The sequence below is a fragment of the Manis pentadactyla genome, chromosome 13 (assembly GCF_030020395.1).
Source record: "Manis pentadactyla isolate mManPen7 chromosome 13, mManPen7.hap1, whole genome shotgun sequence".
Classification (NCBI taxonomy): domain Eukaryota; kingdom Metazoa; phylum Chordata; class Mammalia; order Pholidota; family Manidae; genus Manis; species Manis pentadactyla.
In genome coordinates, this window is record NC_080031.1 from 45,359,798 (window position 1) to 45,377,712 (window position 17,915).

Consider the following 17,915-nt stretch of genomic DNA (forward strand, 5'->3'; position numbering starts at 1 on the left):
CTACCTGCCTCGGGTCCCTACACCGCAAGCCGTGCTGGTCACGAGGCCCCATCTGCAGCCTCGCTCTGGCAGGAAGCTGACTCGGAGCCCTGCTCGCCCGGCGAAGCCCCCAGTCCCGGCCACCCACAGGACCTGACCAGAGCCCAGACGACGACAGGGCCTGTCCTGCAGCCTCGCCTGAACAGGGGTCACTCCAGAGACCACCCAACTGTTCCCCGCCAGCAGCACCCCGTCCCCTGAACTCAGAGCCCCAGTGGCGGCCTCATCCGAAACAGACGGTGGCAGCAAGCCCCGCGGGAGCTGAGTATGCCCGCAGAGCGACTGTCTCCGCAAAGCGCCCCTTTGAAGCCTGGGGAGGAAACCACTCACTCAGGCATGCAGACACCAACATAAACCAACAAGGACAGTGAGGAATCAGGGAAATGTGGCACCATCAAAGGAAACTAATAAAGCCACAATAACTCACCCTAAGAAATGGAGATCTATGAATTATCCAACCAAAACTTCAGAATAGACCTCTTAAAGAAGTTTAATGAAACAAGAACACACAGATGGACAGCTAAGGAAAATTAGGAAAACAACGCATGAACAAAACGAGAAGTTCAACAAAGAAACCATTAAAAAAATAGAAAACCTACAGCTGAAGAATACAGTAGTAGTATTGTACCATAATACAATGAGAATGAAAGAACACAATAACTGAACAAAGAATTCAGCAGGGAGTTTCAACAACAGACTCCACTGGCAGATGAATGTATAAAGTGTGGTATATATACAGTGGGATATTATTAAACCATAAAACAGAAGGAAATCCTGCCACCTGTGACAACATGAATGGACCCTGAGGATGTTATGCTAAGTGAAATAACTCTGACAGAGAAAGACAAATACTGTATGATATCACTTTTGTAAACAACTTAAAACAAATTAAAAACCAAACTCATAGAAAAAAGACCAGACTGGGGAGGAGGGTAAAAGGAGGGAGAATTGGATGAAGGTGATTAAAAGGTACAAAGTTCCAGTCATAAGAAAAGTAAGTACTGGGAAAGTATATATATGATTGCTACAGTTAACACTACTATATGGTGTATTTGAAAGCTGCTGAGACAGTAAATCCTAAACATTCTCATTACAAAGAAAAAATATTTTATTTGTAACTATATGAGGATATACATGTTAACTAAATTTACTACAGATTATCAATTCAAAACACATAAACACATGTATGTCAAGTCATGTGGAACATTTGAGACTTACATGGAAAAAATAATAGTAAATAACAAGCCATCTTTAAAACAAGAGGAAAGTTCTGCAGACTTCTTACTCAATCTTGGACCTACCCAGCCCCAGAGATGCAGTGATGTTAGTCTTGAGCAAGAAAAAGCTCAGTTCACAGTCTTCCCTTCAAACCAGAGTGAACAGAGCAGACCTTATATGCAATTGCTGTGTATTTCTGTTCTAACCTGCCTTGGAATAGCTAAAGGACTGATAAAGTCACTCCTCCCTGTTTCGCATAATTACGATTGCCCACGGGAAAGGTGGCAAACACCACTAGTAACAGATATGAGGTAGAAGAAATCCACAGATGCGTGAAGCAAGGGATTATGGGTCGAGACATATAACACCATCTAAGGCCCAAAGGAGAAGCCAGTGAGGCTATCAGGGAACACAGCACATTAGTAGCAGCCATGTACATAGGGTTAGATGGCCATGTGCTCAGAAAAGCCCTGAGAAAACCCTTAGCTTTCACCTTGGATTCTCCCAAGATTAACACTGTCCTAGCTAAGTGATGAAGGAGTTCCCCAGCAAAGACAGAACATGCAAACACTGGGAGACAATATTTTTTGTTTAAGCTCCTGGCATTCAAGCAAATCACTGCCAAACCATTAGCTGAACACAAGCTATATGAACAGAGACTTCAGTGATCACACATGATGAAATCGTTTTTTCAAAATCATTAGGAAAAGTCTCAAAACAAATGGAGTACTACAGCCTTAATTTTTTTTTTAATTTTTTGAAGTGAAATCTGGGGAAAGGAAGAATCTAATTTCCAAAATTACATTATAATAGAAAAATGTTCGATTTTCAACATACAATCACAAGGCATAAAAGGAATCAAGAAAGTATGGCTCAAAAAACCAAAATAAGTTGACAGAACCAATTCTGAGGAAGCCTACATATCAGACTAAGTAGGCAATGACTTTAAAAGAACTGCCTTAAATATGCTCAGATAGTTCATGGAAAACATGGATAAAGAATTAAAGGAAAACAGTATATAAACATGATTGAATGTAAAATTCACTATAGGAGTTCAACAGCAGAGTTGAACAGGTAACTATTAAATGAGGTATTGAACATGTAACTATTAAAATTATCAACTCTTACAAAACAGAAAGAAAAATATATGAAGAAAAGTGAACAAACCCTAAAAGCCTCCTGGGACACCATCAAGTACACCAACATAAACATTCTGGGGTTCTCAGGAGGAAAAAACAGAGAAAAGAGCACAGAGATTATTTGAAAAAAATAGCCAAAAATTTTGCAAATTTGGGAAAAATATGTATCTACAAATCCAAGAAACTCAACAAATTTGAAGCAGGAGAAACTCAAGGATACCCACTCCAAGACACACTAAACAAATTGTGAAAAGCCAATGCCAAAGAATCTTGAAAACAGGACAAGAGAAGTGACTCATGTGTACAAGGGGTCTGCAATAAGATCATCTGGCAGTTCCTCAACAGAAACCTTGTGGGATAGAAGTCAGTGAGATGCTACATTTAAAGTGCTGAAAGAAAAAAATGCCAACCAAGATTTCTATATCTTGTAATAATGTCCTTTAAAAAATAAGGGAGAAATGCAGACAGACAAAAGTTGAGGAAATTTATTACCAGTGGACCAGTGATACCAGAAATGCTAAATAGTCTTTCAAGTGTAAGTGAAAGGATGCTAGAAAGTAACTTAAAGCCACACTGAAGACAACATAAAATTCAACAGTAAATGTATCAACTAATATAAAAAACAACAGCATTGTCACTTTGGTTTGTAACTCCATTCTTTGCTTTCTAAAGCATTTAAAAGATAAAAGCATAAAAACCATAAATTAAAGATGAACTTGTGACATCAGTAATATAAGGGGAGGCAAAACTTAGTAAGAGAAGTACTTACATACACTTCTGAAGTAAAGTCGGTGTTAAATGAATTAGATCGTTACAAAACTAAGGTATTCTATACAATCTCAAGGTAACCAGAAAAAATATCTAAAGAATATACATGAAAGAAAATGAGAAGGAAATCAAAACATGTCACTACAAAAGTCAGCTAAACACAAAGTAGGCTGTAATGGGGGAAAAGAGACCCAAACAGCTGGAAGACATAGAGAAAACAGAAAGTGAAATGACAAAATGTAAGCATCTTCATATCAGTAAATATTTTAAATGTGAATAGATTAAACTATCAAAATGCAGATATGGGGGAGGTGGTATCAGCAGAGGATTAAGAAACACAAATTAGCAACAATATAGGACCCAGAATAACCCTGTGAGAAACTCGAGAAGCCACTTGAGATTGTGTAGTACCCAGGCGAATGGAAAACCAAGAAGGGATTCTATTGCAAAGGGTAGGAAAGTTCATGGCATTTTATGCACACATGTCTCTTCCTATCTGGCACAGTGAGACACTGGGGTAAACCTCCCATACAGGGAGGGGCTCTTCCCTTGGGATGGAAACAAGAGTGGACCATGTGCCTAACATTTAGGCTTGTCTGAGGGCTGCCTGAGGAAGAGATTTCCATCTCACTAGACTTAGAGCACTGATGAGAATGATGACAGAGACTGGAACCTACTTCAGTACAATATACACAAATGTAAAAAAATTACAAGTTCCTGATAAGAAATAGGGGCAAGCAATTTATGGACACTGAGGCAACTAAAAATGCACACACAAGTCCAGAGAAGGCACCACCAGAAAATGCTGGAGAGGTCTCAAACTTCTAGATCAGCTGACCGCTGAAGGTATTCCCCCAAACAGAGCCAGTCTATAAAGACTGGGAAAGAAGACTGTTTTTTCAAATGGCCCAATCTCAACAACAGATTTCACAAAGCACATAAGGAAATCAGAAATATGGCCCAATGCCAAAACAAAAACAAAAAACTCCAGGAATAGATACTAATGACAGACAGATTGCTGAATTTCTTGATGAATAATTCCAAACATTTTCTTAGAAGATATTTAATGAGCAAAAAGAGAACACAAACAACTTTAAAAATCAGGAAATGCAATGAACAAAATGATTACTTAACGGAGACAGAAAAACTATGAAGAAGAACCAAACAAATTCTGTAGCTGAAAAATAGGTATCAGAGCCAGACAAAAACACTAGAAGAAAACTAAAGATTAATACCACTGATGACATAGATGCAAAAATCCTCAAGAAAATACTAACAATGCAAATTCGACAGCACAGTAAAAGGATTCTACACCACCAGAGTGGGATTTACTTCTGGAATGCAAATATAGTTTAACATGTAAAAAATCAACTAACATAACAGGACACATGAACCAAAATACAAAAATGTTTGTTCATATCAATTGGTACAGAAAAAACATTTAATAAGATCCAGCCCTCTTTCATGATAAAAACTTGATACACTAGGAATAGAAGAAAACCACCTCAAATAATAAAGTCTATATGTGAAAAAAAATTACTAACATCACATGAAATAGTGAAAGACTGAAAACTTTTTCTCTAAGAACAGATCAAACCAGGATGCCCTCCCTCTCTAGCCATTCTACTCAACATAGCACTAGAATTACTAGTCAGAGCAATTAGGCAAGAATAATAAATAAAAGGCATCCAAATTAGAAAGGAAGAATTAGAATGATCTCTGTTTTCAGTGACATGATCTTATAATGTAGAAATCCCTAAAGATCCAAAAGAAAAGTTAGAACTAATAAACTCAGTAAAGTTTCAGAATGTAAAATCAACACACAAAAATCAATTGCATTTCTATACCCTAACAATGAACAAACTGAAGGGGAAATTAGAAACAACTCCGTTTGCCACAGTATTGAAAAGACTAAAATATTTAGGAACAATCCTAAGGAGGTGAAAGAGTGGTACAATGGAAAAAAAAATTAAAGCAATTAAAAAATATATATATATAAAGACATTTTGTGTTCATGGATTGGAAATCTTAATAGTGAGGGCTAATATGTCAATACTACCCAAAGTGATCTATAGAGTCAATGAAATCTCTATTAAAATGCCAATAGTGGTTTACTTGGCCCTGTGGAATAAGGAAGACCAATATGGAGATATCCGGCTAAGGAACAAGAAACCTGAGGAACACAGTTATGAGTTCCTGTACCTCAGCCAGAAACTTGTGCAGGAGCAAAAGGAAATAAACCAAGCATGCCAGGGCCCTACCAATAATGCTTTAGAGGGGCGGAAGATGGCGGTGTGAGTAGAGCAGCAGAAATCTCCTCCCAAAACAACATATATCTATGAAAATATAACAAAGACAACCCATCCTAGAATAAAGACCAGAGGACACAGGACAATATCCAGACCACATCCGCACCTGAGAGAACCCAGCGCTTCGCGAAGGGGGTAAGATACAAGCCCCGGCCCGGCGGGAGCCGAGCGCCCATCCCCCCAACTCCCGGCGGGAGAAGAATTGGCAGAGCGGGAGGGAGACGGAGCCCAGGGCTGCCGAACACCCAGCCCCAGCCATCCGGGCCCAGACACAGTACATGCCCAGGGGGCCCTGGATACTAGGAAAACAGGGCAGCAAGAACAGTGAGCGGGCACCGGAGGCCGGGCGCCGGAGGACATAAGAAAAGCGCGCGACCAATTTTTTTTTTTCCTGCTTTGTTTTGGTGAGCGCTTTTTGGAAGTCTTAAAGAGATAGGGACCCCAATACTAGGGAAACAGGGCAGCAAGACCGGTGAGCAGAGGCCTGAGGCTGGCGCTGGAGAATAAAGAAAAAGGAGCGGCCACCTTTTTTTTTTTTTTTTTTAATTAAAAAAAAATTTTTTTTTTTTTTTTGGTGGTTGTTGTTTTGTTTTGGCGGGTGCTTTTAGGAAGTCTTAAAGGGGCAGGGCGGGACACTTAATCCAGAGGTAGGGAATCCAGGGATCTCTGGGCACCCTAACCCCTGGGCTGCAGGGAGCAGGGAGGCCCCTTACAGAGATAAATAGCCTCCCAGCCGCTCCCGCTCCAACGCGACTCTACCACTTTGGAGTAGCTGCCCAAGCCAGGCCACGCCCACAGCAGCAGCGGAGATAAACTCCATAGCAGCCGGGCAGGAAGCAGAAACCCTGTCTGCGCACAGCTGCACAGCACAAGCCACTAGAGGTCGCTGTTCTCCCAGGAGAGGAGAGCCACAAACCAACAAGAAAGGAAGTTCTAGCCGTCACTCGTCCCAGCTCTGCAAACTATTCCTATCACCATGAAAAGGCAAAGCTACAGGCAGACAAAGATCACAGAGACAACACCAGAGAAGGAGACAGACCTAACCAGTCTTCCTGAAAAAGAATTCAAAATAAGAATCATAAACATGCTGACAGAGATGCAGAGAAATATGCAAGAGAAATGGGATGAAGTCCAGAGGGAGATCACAGATGCCAGAAAGGAGCTCACAGAAATGAAACGAACTCTGGAAGGGTTTATAAGCAGAATGGATAGGATTCAAGAGGCCATTGATGGAATTGAAACCAGAGAACAGGAACGCATAGAAGCTGACAGAGAGAGAGACAAAAGGATCTCCAGGAATGAAACAATATTAAGAGAACTGTGTGACCAATCCAAAAGGAACAATATCCGTATTATAGGGTTTCCAGAAGAAGAAGAGAGAGGAAAAGAGATGGAAAGTATCTTACAAGAAACAATTGCTGAAAACTCCCCAAACTGGGGGAGGAAATAATCGAACAGACCACAGAAATACACAAAACTCCCAACAGAAAGGACCCAAGGAGGACAGCACTAAGACACATAATAATTAAAATGTCAAAGATCAAGGACAAGGAAAGAGTTTTAAAGGCAGCTAGAGAGAAAAAGGTCACCAATAAAGGAAACCCATCAGGCTAACATAAGACTTCTCGACAGAAACCCTATAGGCCAGAAGAGAATGGCATGATATATTTAATGCAATGAAACAGAAGAGCCTTGAACCAAGGAAATTGTATCCAGCAAGACTATCACTTAAATATGATGGTGGGATTAAACAATTCCTAGACAAACAAAAGCTGAGAAAATTTGCTTCCCACAAACCACCTCTACAGGACATCTTACAGGGACTGCTCTAGATGGGGGCACTCCTAGAAAGAGCACAGAACAAAACACCCAACATATGAAGAATGGAGGAGGAGGAATAAGAAGGGAGAGAAGAAAAGAATCTCTAGACAGTGTATATATATAACAGCTCAATAAGCGAGCTAAGTTAGGCAGTAAGATACTAAAGAGGCTAACCTTGAACCTTTGGTAGCCATGAATTTAAAGCCTGCAATGGCAATAAGTACATATCTTTCAATAGTCACCCTAAGTGTTAATGGACTGAATGCACCAATCAAAAGACACAGAGTAATAGAATGGATAAAAAAGCAAGACCCATCTATATGCTGCTTACAAGAAACTCACCTCAAACCAAAAGACATGTACCACTGAAAGTCAAGGGAAGGAAAAACATATTTCAGGCCAACAACAGCGAGAAGAAAGCAGGGGTTGCAGTACTAATATCAGACAAAATAGACTTCAAAACAAAGAAAGCAACAAGAGATAAAGAAGGACACTACATAATGATAAAGGGCCCAGTCCAACAAGAGGATATAACCATTCTAAATATATATGCACCCAACACAGGAGCCCCAGCATATGTGAAACAAATACTAACAGAACTAAAGGGGGAAATAGACTGCAATGCATTCATTCTAGGAGACTTCAACACACCACTCACCCCAAAGGATAGATCCACCGGGCAGAAAATAAGTAAGGACACGGAAGCACTGAACAACACATTAGAGCAGATGGACCTAATAGACATCTATAGAACTCTACATCCACAAGCAACAGGATATACATTCTTCTCAAGTGCACATGGAACATTCTCCAGAATAGACCACATACTAGCCCACAAAAAGAGCCTCAGCAAAATCCAAAATATTAAAATTCTTCCAACAAACTTTTCAGACCACAAAGGTAGAAAAGTAGAAATAGATTCTACAAAGAAAACAAAAAGGCTCACAAACACATGGAGGCTTAACAACATGTTCCTAAATAATCAATGGATCAACGAACAAATTAAAATAGAGATCAAGGAATATATGGAAACCAATGACAACAAAAACACAAAGCCCCAACTTCTGAGGGACGCAGCAAAAGAGTCTTAAGAGGAAAGAATATAGCGATCCAGGCACACTTGAAGAAGCAAGAACAATCCCAAATGAATAGTCTAACATCACAATTATCAAAACTGGAAAAAGAAGAACAAATGAGGCCTAAAGTCAGCAGAAGGAGGGACATAATAAAGATCAGGGAAGAAATAAAATTGAGAAGAATAAAACAATAGCAAAAATCAATGAAACCAAGAGCTGGTTCTTTGAGAAAATAAACAAAATAGATAAGCCTCTAGCTAAACTTATTAAGAGAAAAAGAGAATCAACAGAATCACAAATGAGAACGGAAAAATCACGACAGACTCTACAGAAATACAAAGAATTATTAAAGACTACTATGAAAACCTATATGCCAACAAGCTGGAAAACCTAGAAGAAATGGACAACTTCCTAGAAAAATATAACCTTCCAAGACTGACCAAGGAAGAAACACAAAAGTTAAACAAACCAATTAAGAGCAAAGAAATTGAAACGGTAATCAAAAAACTACCCAAAAACAAAACACCCGGGCTGGACAGATTTACCTCGGAATTTTATCAGACACACAGAGAAGACATAATACCCATTCTCCTTAAAGTTTTCCAAAAAATAGAAGAGGAGGGAATACACCCAAACTCATTCGATGAAGCCAACATCATCCTAATACCAAAACCAGGCAAAGACCCAGCCAAAAAAGAAAATTACAGACCAATATCCCTGATGAATGTACATGCAAAAATACTCAATAAAATATTAGCAAACCGAATACAAAAGTATATCAAAAGGATCATACACCATGACCAAGTGGGATTCATCCCAGGGATGCAAGGATGGTACAACATTCGAAAGTCCATCAACATCATCCACCACATCAACAAAAAGAAAGACAAAAACCACATGATCATCTCCATAGATGCTGAAAAAGCATTTGACAAAATTTAGCATCCATTCATGACAAAAACTCTCAGCAAAATGGGAATAGAGGGCAAGTACCTCAACATAATAAAGGCCATATATCATAAACCCACTGCCAACTTTATACTGAAGAACGAGAAGCTGAAAGCTTTTCCTCTGAGATCGGGAACTAGACAGGGATGCCCACTCTCCCCACTGCTATTCAACATAGTACTGGAGGTCTTAGCCACAGCAATCAGACAAAACAAAGAAATACAAGGAATCCAGATTGGTAAAGAAGAAGTTAAACTGTCACTATTTGCAGATGACATGATACTGTACATAAAAAACCCTAAAGACTCCACCCCAAAACTACTAGAACTGACATAGGAATACAGCAAAGTTGCAGGATACAAAATTAACAGACAGAAATCTGTAACTTTCCTATACACTAACAATGAACTAATAGAAAGAGAAATCAGGAAAACAATTCCATTCACAATTGCATCAAAAAGAATAAAATACCTAGGAATAAATCTAACCAAAGAAGTGAATGACCCATACTCTGAAAACTACAAGTCACTCTTAAGAGAAATTAAAGGGGACACTAACAAATGGAAACTCATCCCATGCTCGTGGCTAGGAAAAATTAATATCGTCAAAATGGCCATCCTGCCCAAAGCAATATACAGATTTGATGCAATCCCTATCAAATTACCAGCAAAATTCTTAAACGAACTGGAACAAATAATTCAAAAATTCATATGCAAACACCAAAGACCCCGAATAGCCAAAGCAATCCTGAGAAAGAAGAATAAAGTAGGGGGGATCTCACTCCCCAATTTCAAGCTCTACTCTAAAGCCTTAGTAATCAAGATAATTTGGTACTGGCGCAAGAACAGAGCCACAGATCAGTGGAACAGACTAGAGACTCCATACATTAACCCAAACATATATGGTCAATTAATATTTGATAAAAGAGCCATGGACATACAATGGCGAAATGACAGTCTGGCAAAACTGGACAGCTACATGTAGGAGAATGAAACTGGACCATTGTCTAACCCCATATACAAAAGTAAATTCAAAATGGATCAAAGACATGAATGTAAGCCATGAAACCATTAAACTTGTGGAAAAAAACATAGGCAAAAACCTCTTAGACATAAACGTGAGTGACCTCTTCTTGAACATATCTCCCCAGGCAAGGAAAACAACAGCAAAAATGAACAAGTGGGACTATATTAAGCTGAAAAGCTTCAGTACAGCAAAAGACACCATCAATAGAACAAAAAGGAACCCTACAGTATGGGAGAATATATTTGTAAATGACAGATCCGATAAAGGCTTGACGTCCATAATATATAAAGAGCTCACCTACCTCAACAAACAAAAAACAAATAATCCAATTTAAAATGGACAGAGGAACTGAACAGACAGTTCTCCAAAAAAGAAATACAGATGGCCAACAGACACATGAAAAGATGCTCCACATCACTAATTATCAGAGAAATGCAAATTAAAACTACAATGAGGTATCACCTCACACCAGTAAGGATGGCTGCCATCCAAAAGACAAACAACAACAAATGTTGGCGAGGCTGTGGAGAAAGGGGAACCCTCCTACACTGCTGGTGAGAATGTAAACTAGTTCAACCATTGTGGAAAGCAGTATGGAGGTTCATCAAAATGCTCAAAACAGACTTACCATTTGACCCAGGAATTCCACTCCTAGGAATTTTCCCTAAGGACGCAGCAATCAAGTTTGAGAAAGACCAATGCACCCCTATGTTTATCGCAGCACTATTTACAATAGCCAAGAATTGGAAACAACCTAAATGTCCATCAGTAGATGAATGGATAAAGAAGATGTGGTACATATACACAATGGAATACTACTCAGCCATAAGAAGAGGGCAAATCCTACCATTTGCAGCAACATGGATGGAGCTGGAGGGTATTATGCTCAGTGAAACTAGCCAAGCGGAGAAAGAGAAATACCAAATGATTTCACTCATCTGTGGAATATAAGAACAAAGGAAAAACTGAAGGAACAAAAGAGCAGCGGAATCACAGAACCAAGAATGGACTAACAAGTACCAAAGGGAAAGGGACTGGGGAGGATGGGTGGGTAGGGAGGAATAAGGGGGGGGGGGAAGAAGTGGGGTATTAAGATCAGCATGCATAGGTGGGGTGGGAGAAAGGGTAGGGCTGTACAACACAGAGAAGACAATTAGTGTTTCTTCAACATTCAGCTATGCTGATGGACAGTGACTGTAAAGGGGTTTATAGCAGGGACCTGGTATAGGGGAGAGCCCAGTAAACATAATATTCTTCAGGTAAGTGTAGATTAAAGATAAAAGAAAAAGAAAGAAAAGTGGGATTACTCCATGATAGGATAAAACTAACTGTAAATCAACGATTAATGCATGCTTTGAATATCCTTAACTTTGATTACTTAAAGGGTGTCGGATGATCAGCTATGGAAGTACACTTTTCTGATAATATTCTTCTCTCTTAAAAAAAAAAAGCAGTTCCTGTGTGGTGACCTCCAATGAATTCTACACAATGGTATAAAGGGTAGATCAAAGTGTGGGCCAAGGGTCTGTTTTTATTTATACAGAGGATCAAAGCCTAATTTGGCTACCCAGAAATTGAACTAAGATACGATATGAAGAAGAACGTCCAACATCAGCACTCTCTGGAAGTGTCATATCAGAAGGTGATCATCAAAATCCTCAACAAAGATCCAGGCAATGCTGCAGTTGTAGCTGCATTCATCCCACCGGTTCCTGGACTTGCCATGGGAATGAAGAAGGAGATATCTAAGCTGGCCTGTGCTTACAGTAAAACAACAAATTTGACTGGATCTACACTGTTGGATCTCAACCAAGAATTCGGAGAAGTGCAAGTTGTAGCACTCCAAAATCTCACAACTACAGACTATCTACTGTTAAAAGAACATATGGGATGTGAACAGTTCCCAGGAATGGGCTGTCTTAATTTGTCTGATTTCTCTCAGACTGTTCAAGTACAGTTGGACAATATCCATCATATCATAGACAAATTTTCACAAATGCCTAGGGTGCCTAACTGGTTTTTTTGGCCTCACTGGAGATGGCTGGTAATTATAGATCTGCTTTGGTTATGTAACTGTATTCCTATTATGTTAATGTGTGTGTGCAATTTAATTAGTAGTTTAAAACCTATACATGCTTAAATTACTCTACAAGAAGATATGTCAAAGAAATAATCAATCTCCCCATGTTTTCTTCCATCTGCTACCTCTATAGCTTTTCATCTTCCTTCCTAATTACAACCCTTTTTTTACAATTAAAACCTAAATAGAATTCGTGCCTCATATCGAATTTACCGAGTATCATAATTCCTCCAAGTGCTAAAGATACCTCAAGACAAATGCTGGGCACATAATCCATAGGGCATAAATCTGCATAGAAGTAAAAAGCTAACCTTTTTCAAACAATATGTCTTCTCTCTCACTTTCCAACTTTACATCTCCCTGTATGGCCCCGGAAGATGACTGGTTAGCTAGAGACGGGTAAGATTCCTCAAGGGAGGAACAACCTAAGACAGGCACAGTCGCAGGGGGGCCATCAGGTGATAAATTGGGGATCAACAGAGGTGAGGCTTAGCACCTCTCCCCCTCTGTTTTGAGAGAAATCTTCTGCATCCATGGATGTTTTATTGCCCTTGTCTAGCTTGGATTAACATAGTCTGCAGGCACACACCTGATCATCTACATTTGCTCTCTTACAACACTAAACTAAGTTTTCTACCTTTATCTTACATCTACCTACCACTTCATCATTTTATTAAAAATAATAAGAGTAGAGGAGGGGCGGAAGATGGCGGCGTGAGTAGAGCAGCGGAAATCTCCTCCCAAAACAACATATATCTATGAAAATATAACAAAGACAACCCTTCCCAGAATAAAGACCAGAGGACACAGGACAATATCCAGACCACATCCACACCTGAGAGAACCCAGCGCCTCGCGAAGGGGGTAAGATACAAGCCCCGGCCCCGCGGGAGCCGAGCGCCCCTCCCCCCAGCTCCCGGCGGGAGAAGAGCAGGCAGAGCGGGAGGGAGACGGAGCCCAGGGCTGCCGAACACCCAGCCCCAGCCATCCGGGCCAGAGTGCAGGGCCCTCGATACTGGGAAAACAGGGCAGCAAGAACAGTGAGCAGGCACTGGAGGCTGGGCGACAGAGGACATAAGAAAAGTGCGCGACCATTTTTTTTTTTTTTTTTGCTTTTTTGCTGCTTTGTTTTGGCGAGTGCTTTTTGGAAGTCTTAAAGGGACAGGGACCCCAATACTAGGGAAACAGGGCAGCAAGAACAGTGAGCAGGCACTGGAGGCTGGGCGACAGAGGACATAAGAAAAGCGCATGACCATTTTTTTTTTTTTTGCTTTTTTGCTGTTTTGTTTTGGCGAGCGCCTTTTGGAAGTCTTAAAGGGACAGGGACCCCAATACTAGGGAAACAGGGCAGAAAGACCGGTGAGCAGAGGCCTGAGGCTGGCACCGGAGAATAAAGAAAAACGAACGACCACCTTTTTTTTTTTAATTAAAAATTTTTTTTTTTTTTAATTAAAAAAATTTTTTTTCTTGTTTTTTTTGTGGTCGTTGTTTTGTTTTGGCGGGTGCTTTTAGGAAGTCTTAAAAGGGCAGGGCGGGTCACTTAATCCAGAGGTAGGGAATCCGGGATCTCTGGGCACTCTAACCCCTGGGCTGCAGGGAGCAGGGAGGCCCCTTACGGAGATAAATAGCCTCCCAGCAGCTCCTGCTCCAACGCGACTCCACCATTTTGGAGTAGCTGCCCGAGCCAGGCCACGCCCACAGCAACAGCGGAGATTAACTCCATAGCAGCCGGGCAGGAAGCAGAAACCCTGTCTGTGCGCAACTGCGCAGCACAAGCCACTAGAGGTCGCTGTTCTCCCAGGAGAGGAGGGCCACAAACCAACAAGAAAGGAAGTCCTTCCAGCCGTCACTCGTCCCAGTTCTGCAGACAATTCCTATCACCATGAAAAGGCAAAGCTACAGGCCGACAAAGATCACAGAGACAACACCAGAGAAGGAGACAGACCTAACCAGTCTTCCTGACAAAGAATTCAAAATAAGAATCATAAACATGCTGACAGAGATGCAGAGAAATACGCAAGAGAAATGGGATGAAGTCTGGAGGGAGATCACAGATGCCAGAAAGGAGCTCACAGAAATGAAACAAACTCAGGAAGGGTTTATAAGCAGAATGGATAGGATGCAAGAGGCCATTGATGGAATTGAAACCAGAGAACAGGAACGCATAGAAGCTGACAGAGAGAGAGACAAAAGGATCTCCAGGAATGAAACAATATTAAGAGAACTGTGTGACCAATCCAAAAGGAACAATATCCGTATTATAGGGGTTCCAGAAGAAGAAGAGAGAGGAAAAGAGATGGAAAGTATCTTAGAATAAATAATTGCTGAAAACTTCCCCACACTGGGGGAGGAAGTAATCAAACAGACCACGGAAATACACAGAACCCCCAACAGAAAGGATCCAAGAAGGGCAACACCAAGACACATAATAATTAAAATGGCAAAGATCAAGGACAAGGAAAGAGTGTTAAAGGCAGCTAGAGAGAAAAAGGTCACCTATAAAGGGAAATCCATCAGGCTAACGTCAGATTTCTCAACAGAAACCCTACAGGCCAGAAGAGAATGGCATGATATATTTAATACAATGAAACAGAAGGGCCTTGAACCAAGGATACTGTATCCAGCACGACTATCATTCAAATATGACGGTGGGATTAAACAATTCCCAGACAAACAAAAGCTGAGGGAATTTGCTTTCCACAAACCACCTCTACAGAACATCTTACAGGGACTGCTCTAGATGGGAGCACTCCTAGAAGGAGCACAGCACAAAACACCCAACATATGAAGAATCGAGGAGGAGGAACAAGAAGGGAGAGAAGAAAAGAATCTCCAGACAGTGTATATAACAGCTCAATAAGCGAGCTAAGTTAGGCAGTAAGATACTAAAGAGGCTAACCTTGAACCTTTGGTAACCACGAATTTAAAGCTTGCAATGGCAATAAGTACATATCTTTCAATAGTCACCCTAAATGTTAATGGGTTGAATGCACCAATCAAAAGACACAGAGTAACAGAATGGATAAAAAAGCAAGACCCATCTATATGCTGCTTACAAGAAACTCACCTCAAACCCAAAGACATGTACAGACTAAAAGTCAAGGGATGGAAAAATATATTTCAAGCAAACAACAGTGAGAAGAAAGCAGGGGTTGCAGTACTAATATCAGACAAAATAGACTTCAAAACAAAGAAAGTAACAAGAGATAAAGAAGGACACTACATAATGATAAAGGGCTCAGTCAAACAAGAGGATATAACCATTCTAAATATATATGCACCCAACACAGGAGGACCAGCATATGTGAAACAAATACTAACAGAGCTAAAGGGGGATATAGACTGCAATGCATTCATTCTAGGAGACTTCAACACACCACTCACCCCAAAGGATAGATCCACTGGGCAGAAAATAAGTAAGGACACGGAAGCACTGAACAACACAGTAGAGCAGATGGACCTAATAGACATCTATAGAACTCTACAACCAAAAGCAGCGGGATATACATTCTTCTCAAGTGCACATGGAACATTCTCCAGAATAGACCACATACTAGGACACAAAAAGAGCCTCAGAAAATTCCAAAAAATTGAAATCCTACCAACCAACTTTTCAGACCACAAAGGCATAAAACTAGAAATAAACTGTACAAAGAAAGCAAAGAGGCTCACAAACACATGGAGGCTTAACAACACGCTCCTAAATAATCAATGGATCAATGACCAAATCAAAATTGAGATCCAGCAATATATGGAAACAAATGACAACAACAACACTAAGCCCCAACTTCTGTGGGACACAGCAAAAGCAGTCTTAAGAGGAAAGTATATAGCAATCCAAGCATATTTAAAAAAGGAAGAGCAAACCCAAATGAATGGTCTAATGTCACAATTATCGAAATTGGAAAAAGAAGAACAGATGAGGCCTAAGGTCAGCAGAAGGAGGGACATAATAAAGATCAGAGAAGAAATAAATAAAATTGAGAAGAATAAAACAATAGCAAAAATCAATGAAACCAAGAGTTGGTTCTTCGAGAAAATAAACAAAATAGGTAAGCCTCTAGCCAGACTTATTAAGAAGAAAAGAGAGTCAACACAAATCGACAGTATCAGAAACGAGAAAGGAAAAAGCACGACGGACCCCACGGAAATGCAAAGAATTATTGGAGAATACTATGAAAACCTATATGCTAACAAGCTGGGAAACCTAGGAGAAATGGACAACTTCCTAGAAAAATATAACCTTCCAAGACTGACCCAGGAAGAAACAGAAAATCTAAACAGACCAATTACCAGCAACGAAATTGAAGAGGTAATCAAAAAACTACCAAAGAACAAAACCCCCGGGCCAGATGGATTTACCTCGGAATTTTATCAGACATACAGGGAAGACATAATACCCATTCTCCTTAAAGTTTTCCAAAAAATAGAGGAGGAGGGGATACTCCCAAACTCATTCTATGAAGCTAACATCACCCTAATACCAAAACCAGGCAAAGACCCCACCAAAAAAGAAAACTACAGACCAATATCCCTGATGAACGTAGATGCAAAAATACTCAACAAAATTTTAGCAAACCGAATTCAAAAATACATCAAAAGGATCATACACCATGACCAAGTGGGATTCATCCCAGGGATGCAAGGATGGTACAACATTCGAAAGTCCATCAACATCATCCACCACATCAACAAAAAGAAAGACAAAAACCACATGATCATCTCCATAGATGCTGAAAAAGCATTTGACAAAGTTCAACATCCATTCATGTTAAAAACTCTCAGCAAAATGGGAATAGAGGGCAAGTACCTCAACATAATAAAGGCCATCTATGATAAACCCACAGCCAACATTATATTGAACAGCGAGAAGCTGAAAGCATTTCCGCTGAGATCGTGAACTAGACAGGGATGCCCGCTCTCTCCACTGTTATTTAACATAGTACTGGAGGTCCTAGCTACGGCAATCAGACAAAATAAAGAAATACAAGGAATCCAGATTGGTAAAGAAGAAGTTAAACTGTCACTATTTGCAGATGACATGATACTGTACATAAAAAACCCTAAAGACTCCACCCCAAAACTACTAGAACTGATATCGGAATACAGCAAAGTTGCAGGATACAAAATCAACACACAGAAATCTGTGGCTTTCCTATATACTAACAATGAACCAACAGAAAGAGAAATCAGGAAAACAACTCCATTCACAATTGCATCCAAAAAAATAAAATACCTAGGAATAAACCTAACCAAAGAAGTGAAAGACTTATACTCTGAAAACTACAAGTCACTCTTAAGAGAAATTAAAGGGGACACTAACAGATGGAAACTCATCCCATGCTCGTGGCTAGGAAGAATTAATATCGTTAAAATGGCCATCCTGCCCAAAGCAATATACAGATTTGATGCAATCCCTATGAAACTACCAGCAACATTCTTCAATGAACTGGAACAAATAATTCAAAAATTCATATGGAAACACCAAAGA

At 40.1% G+C, this 17,915-nt stretch overlaps 1 protein-coding gene across 1 annotated transcript in view; it reads right to left on the reverse strand.

Annotated features, from left to right (window-relative positions):
- The window catches only part of LOC118921862 (pleckstrin homology domain-containing family G member 4B), a 38,911-nt gene continuing 20,996 nt past the window's right edge, over window positions 1–17,915 (reverse strand). The window contains 1 exon segment of the mRNA XM_057490440.1: window positions 1–349. Within this exon segment, the coding sequence (XP_057346423.1) occupies window positions 1–349 (349 nt within the window).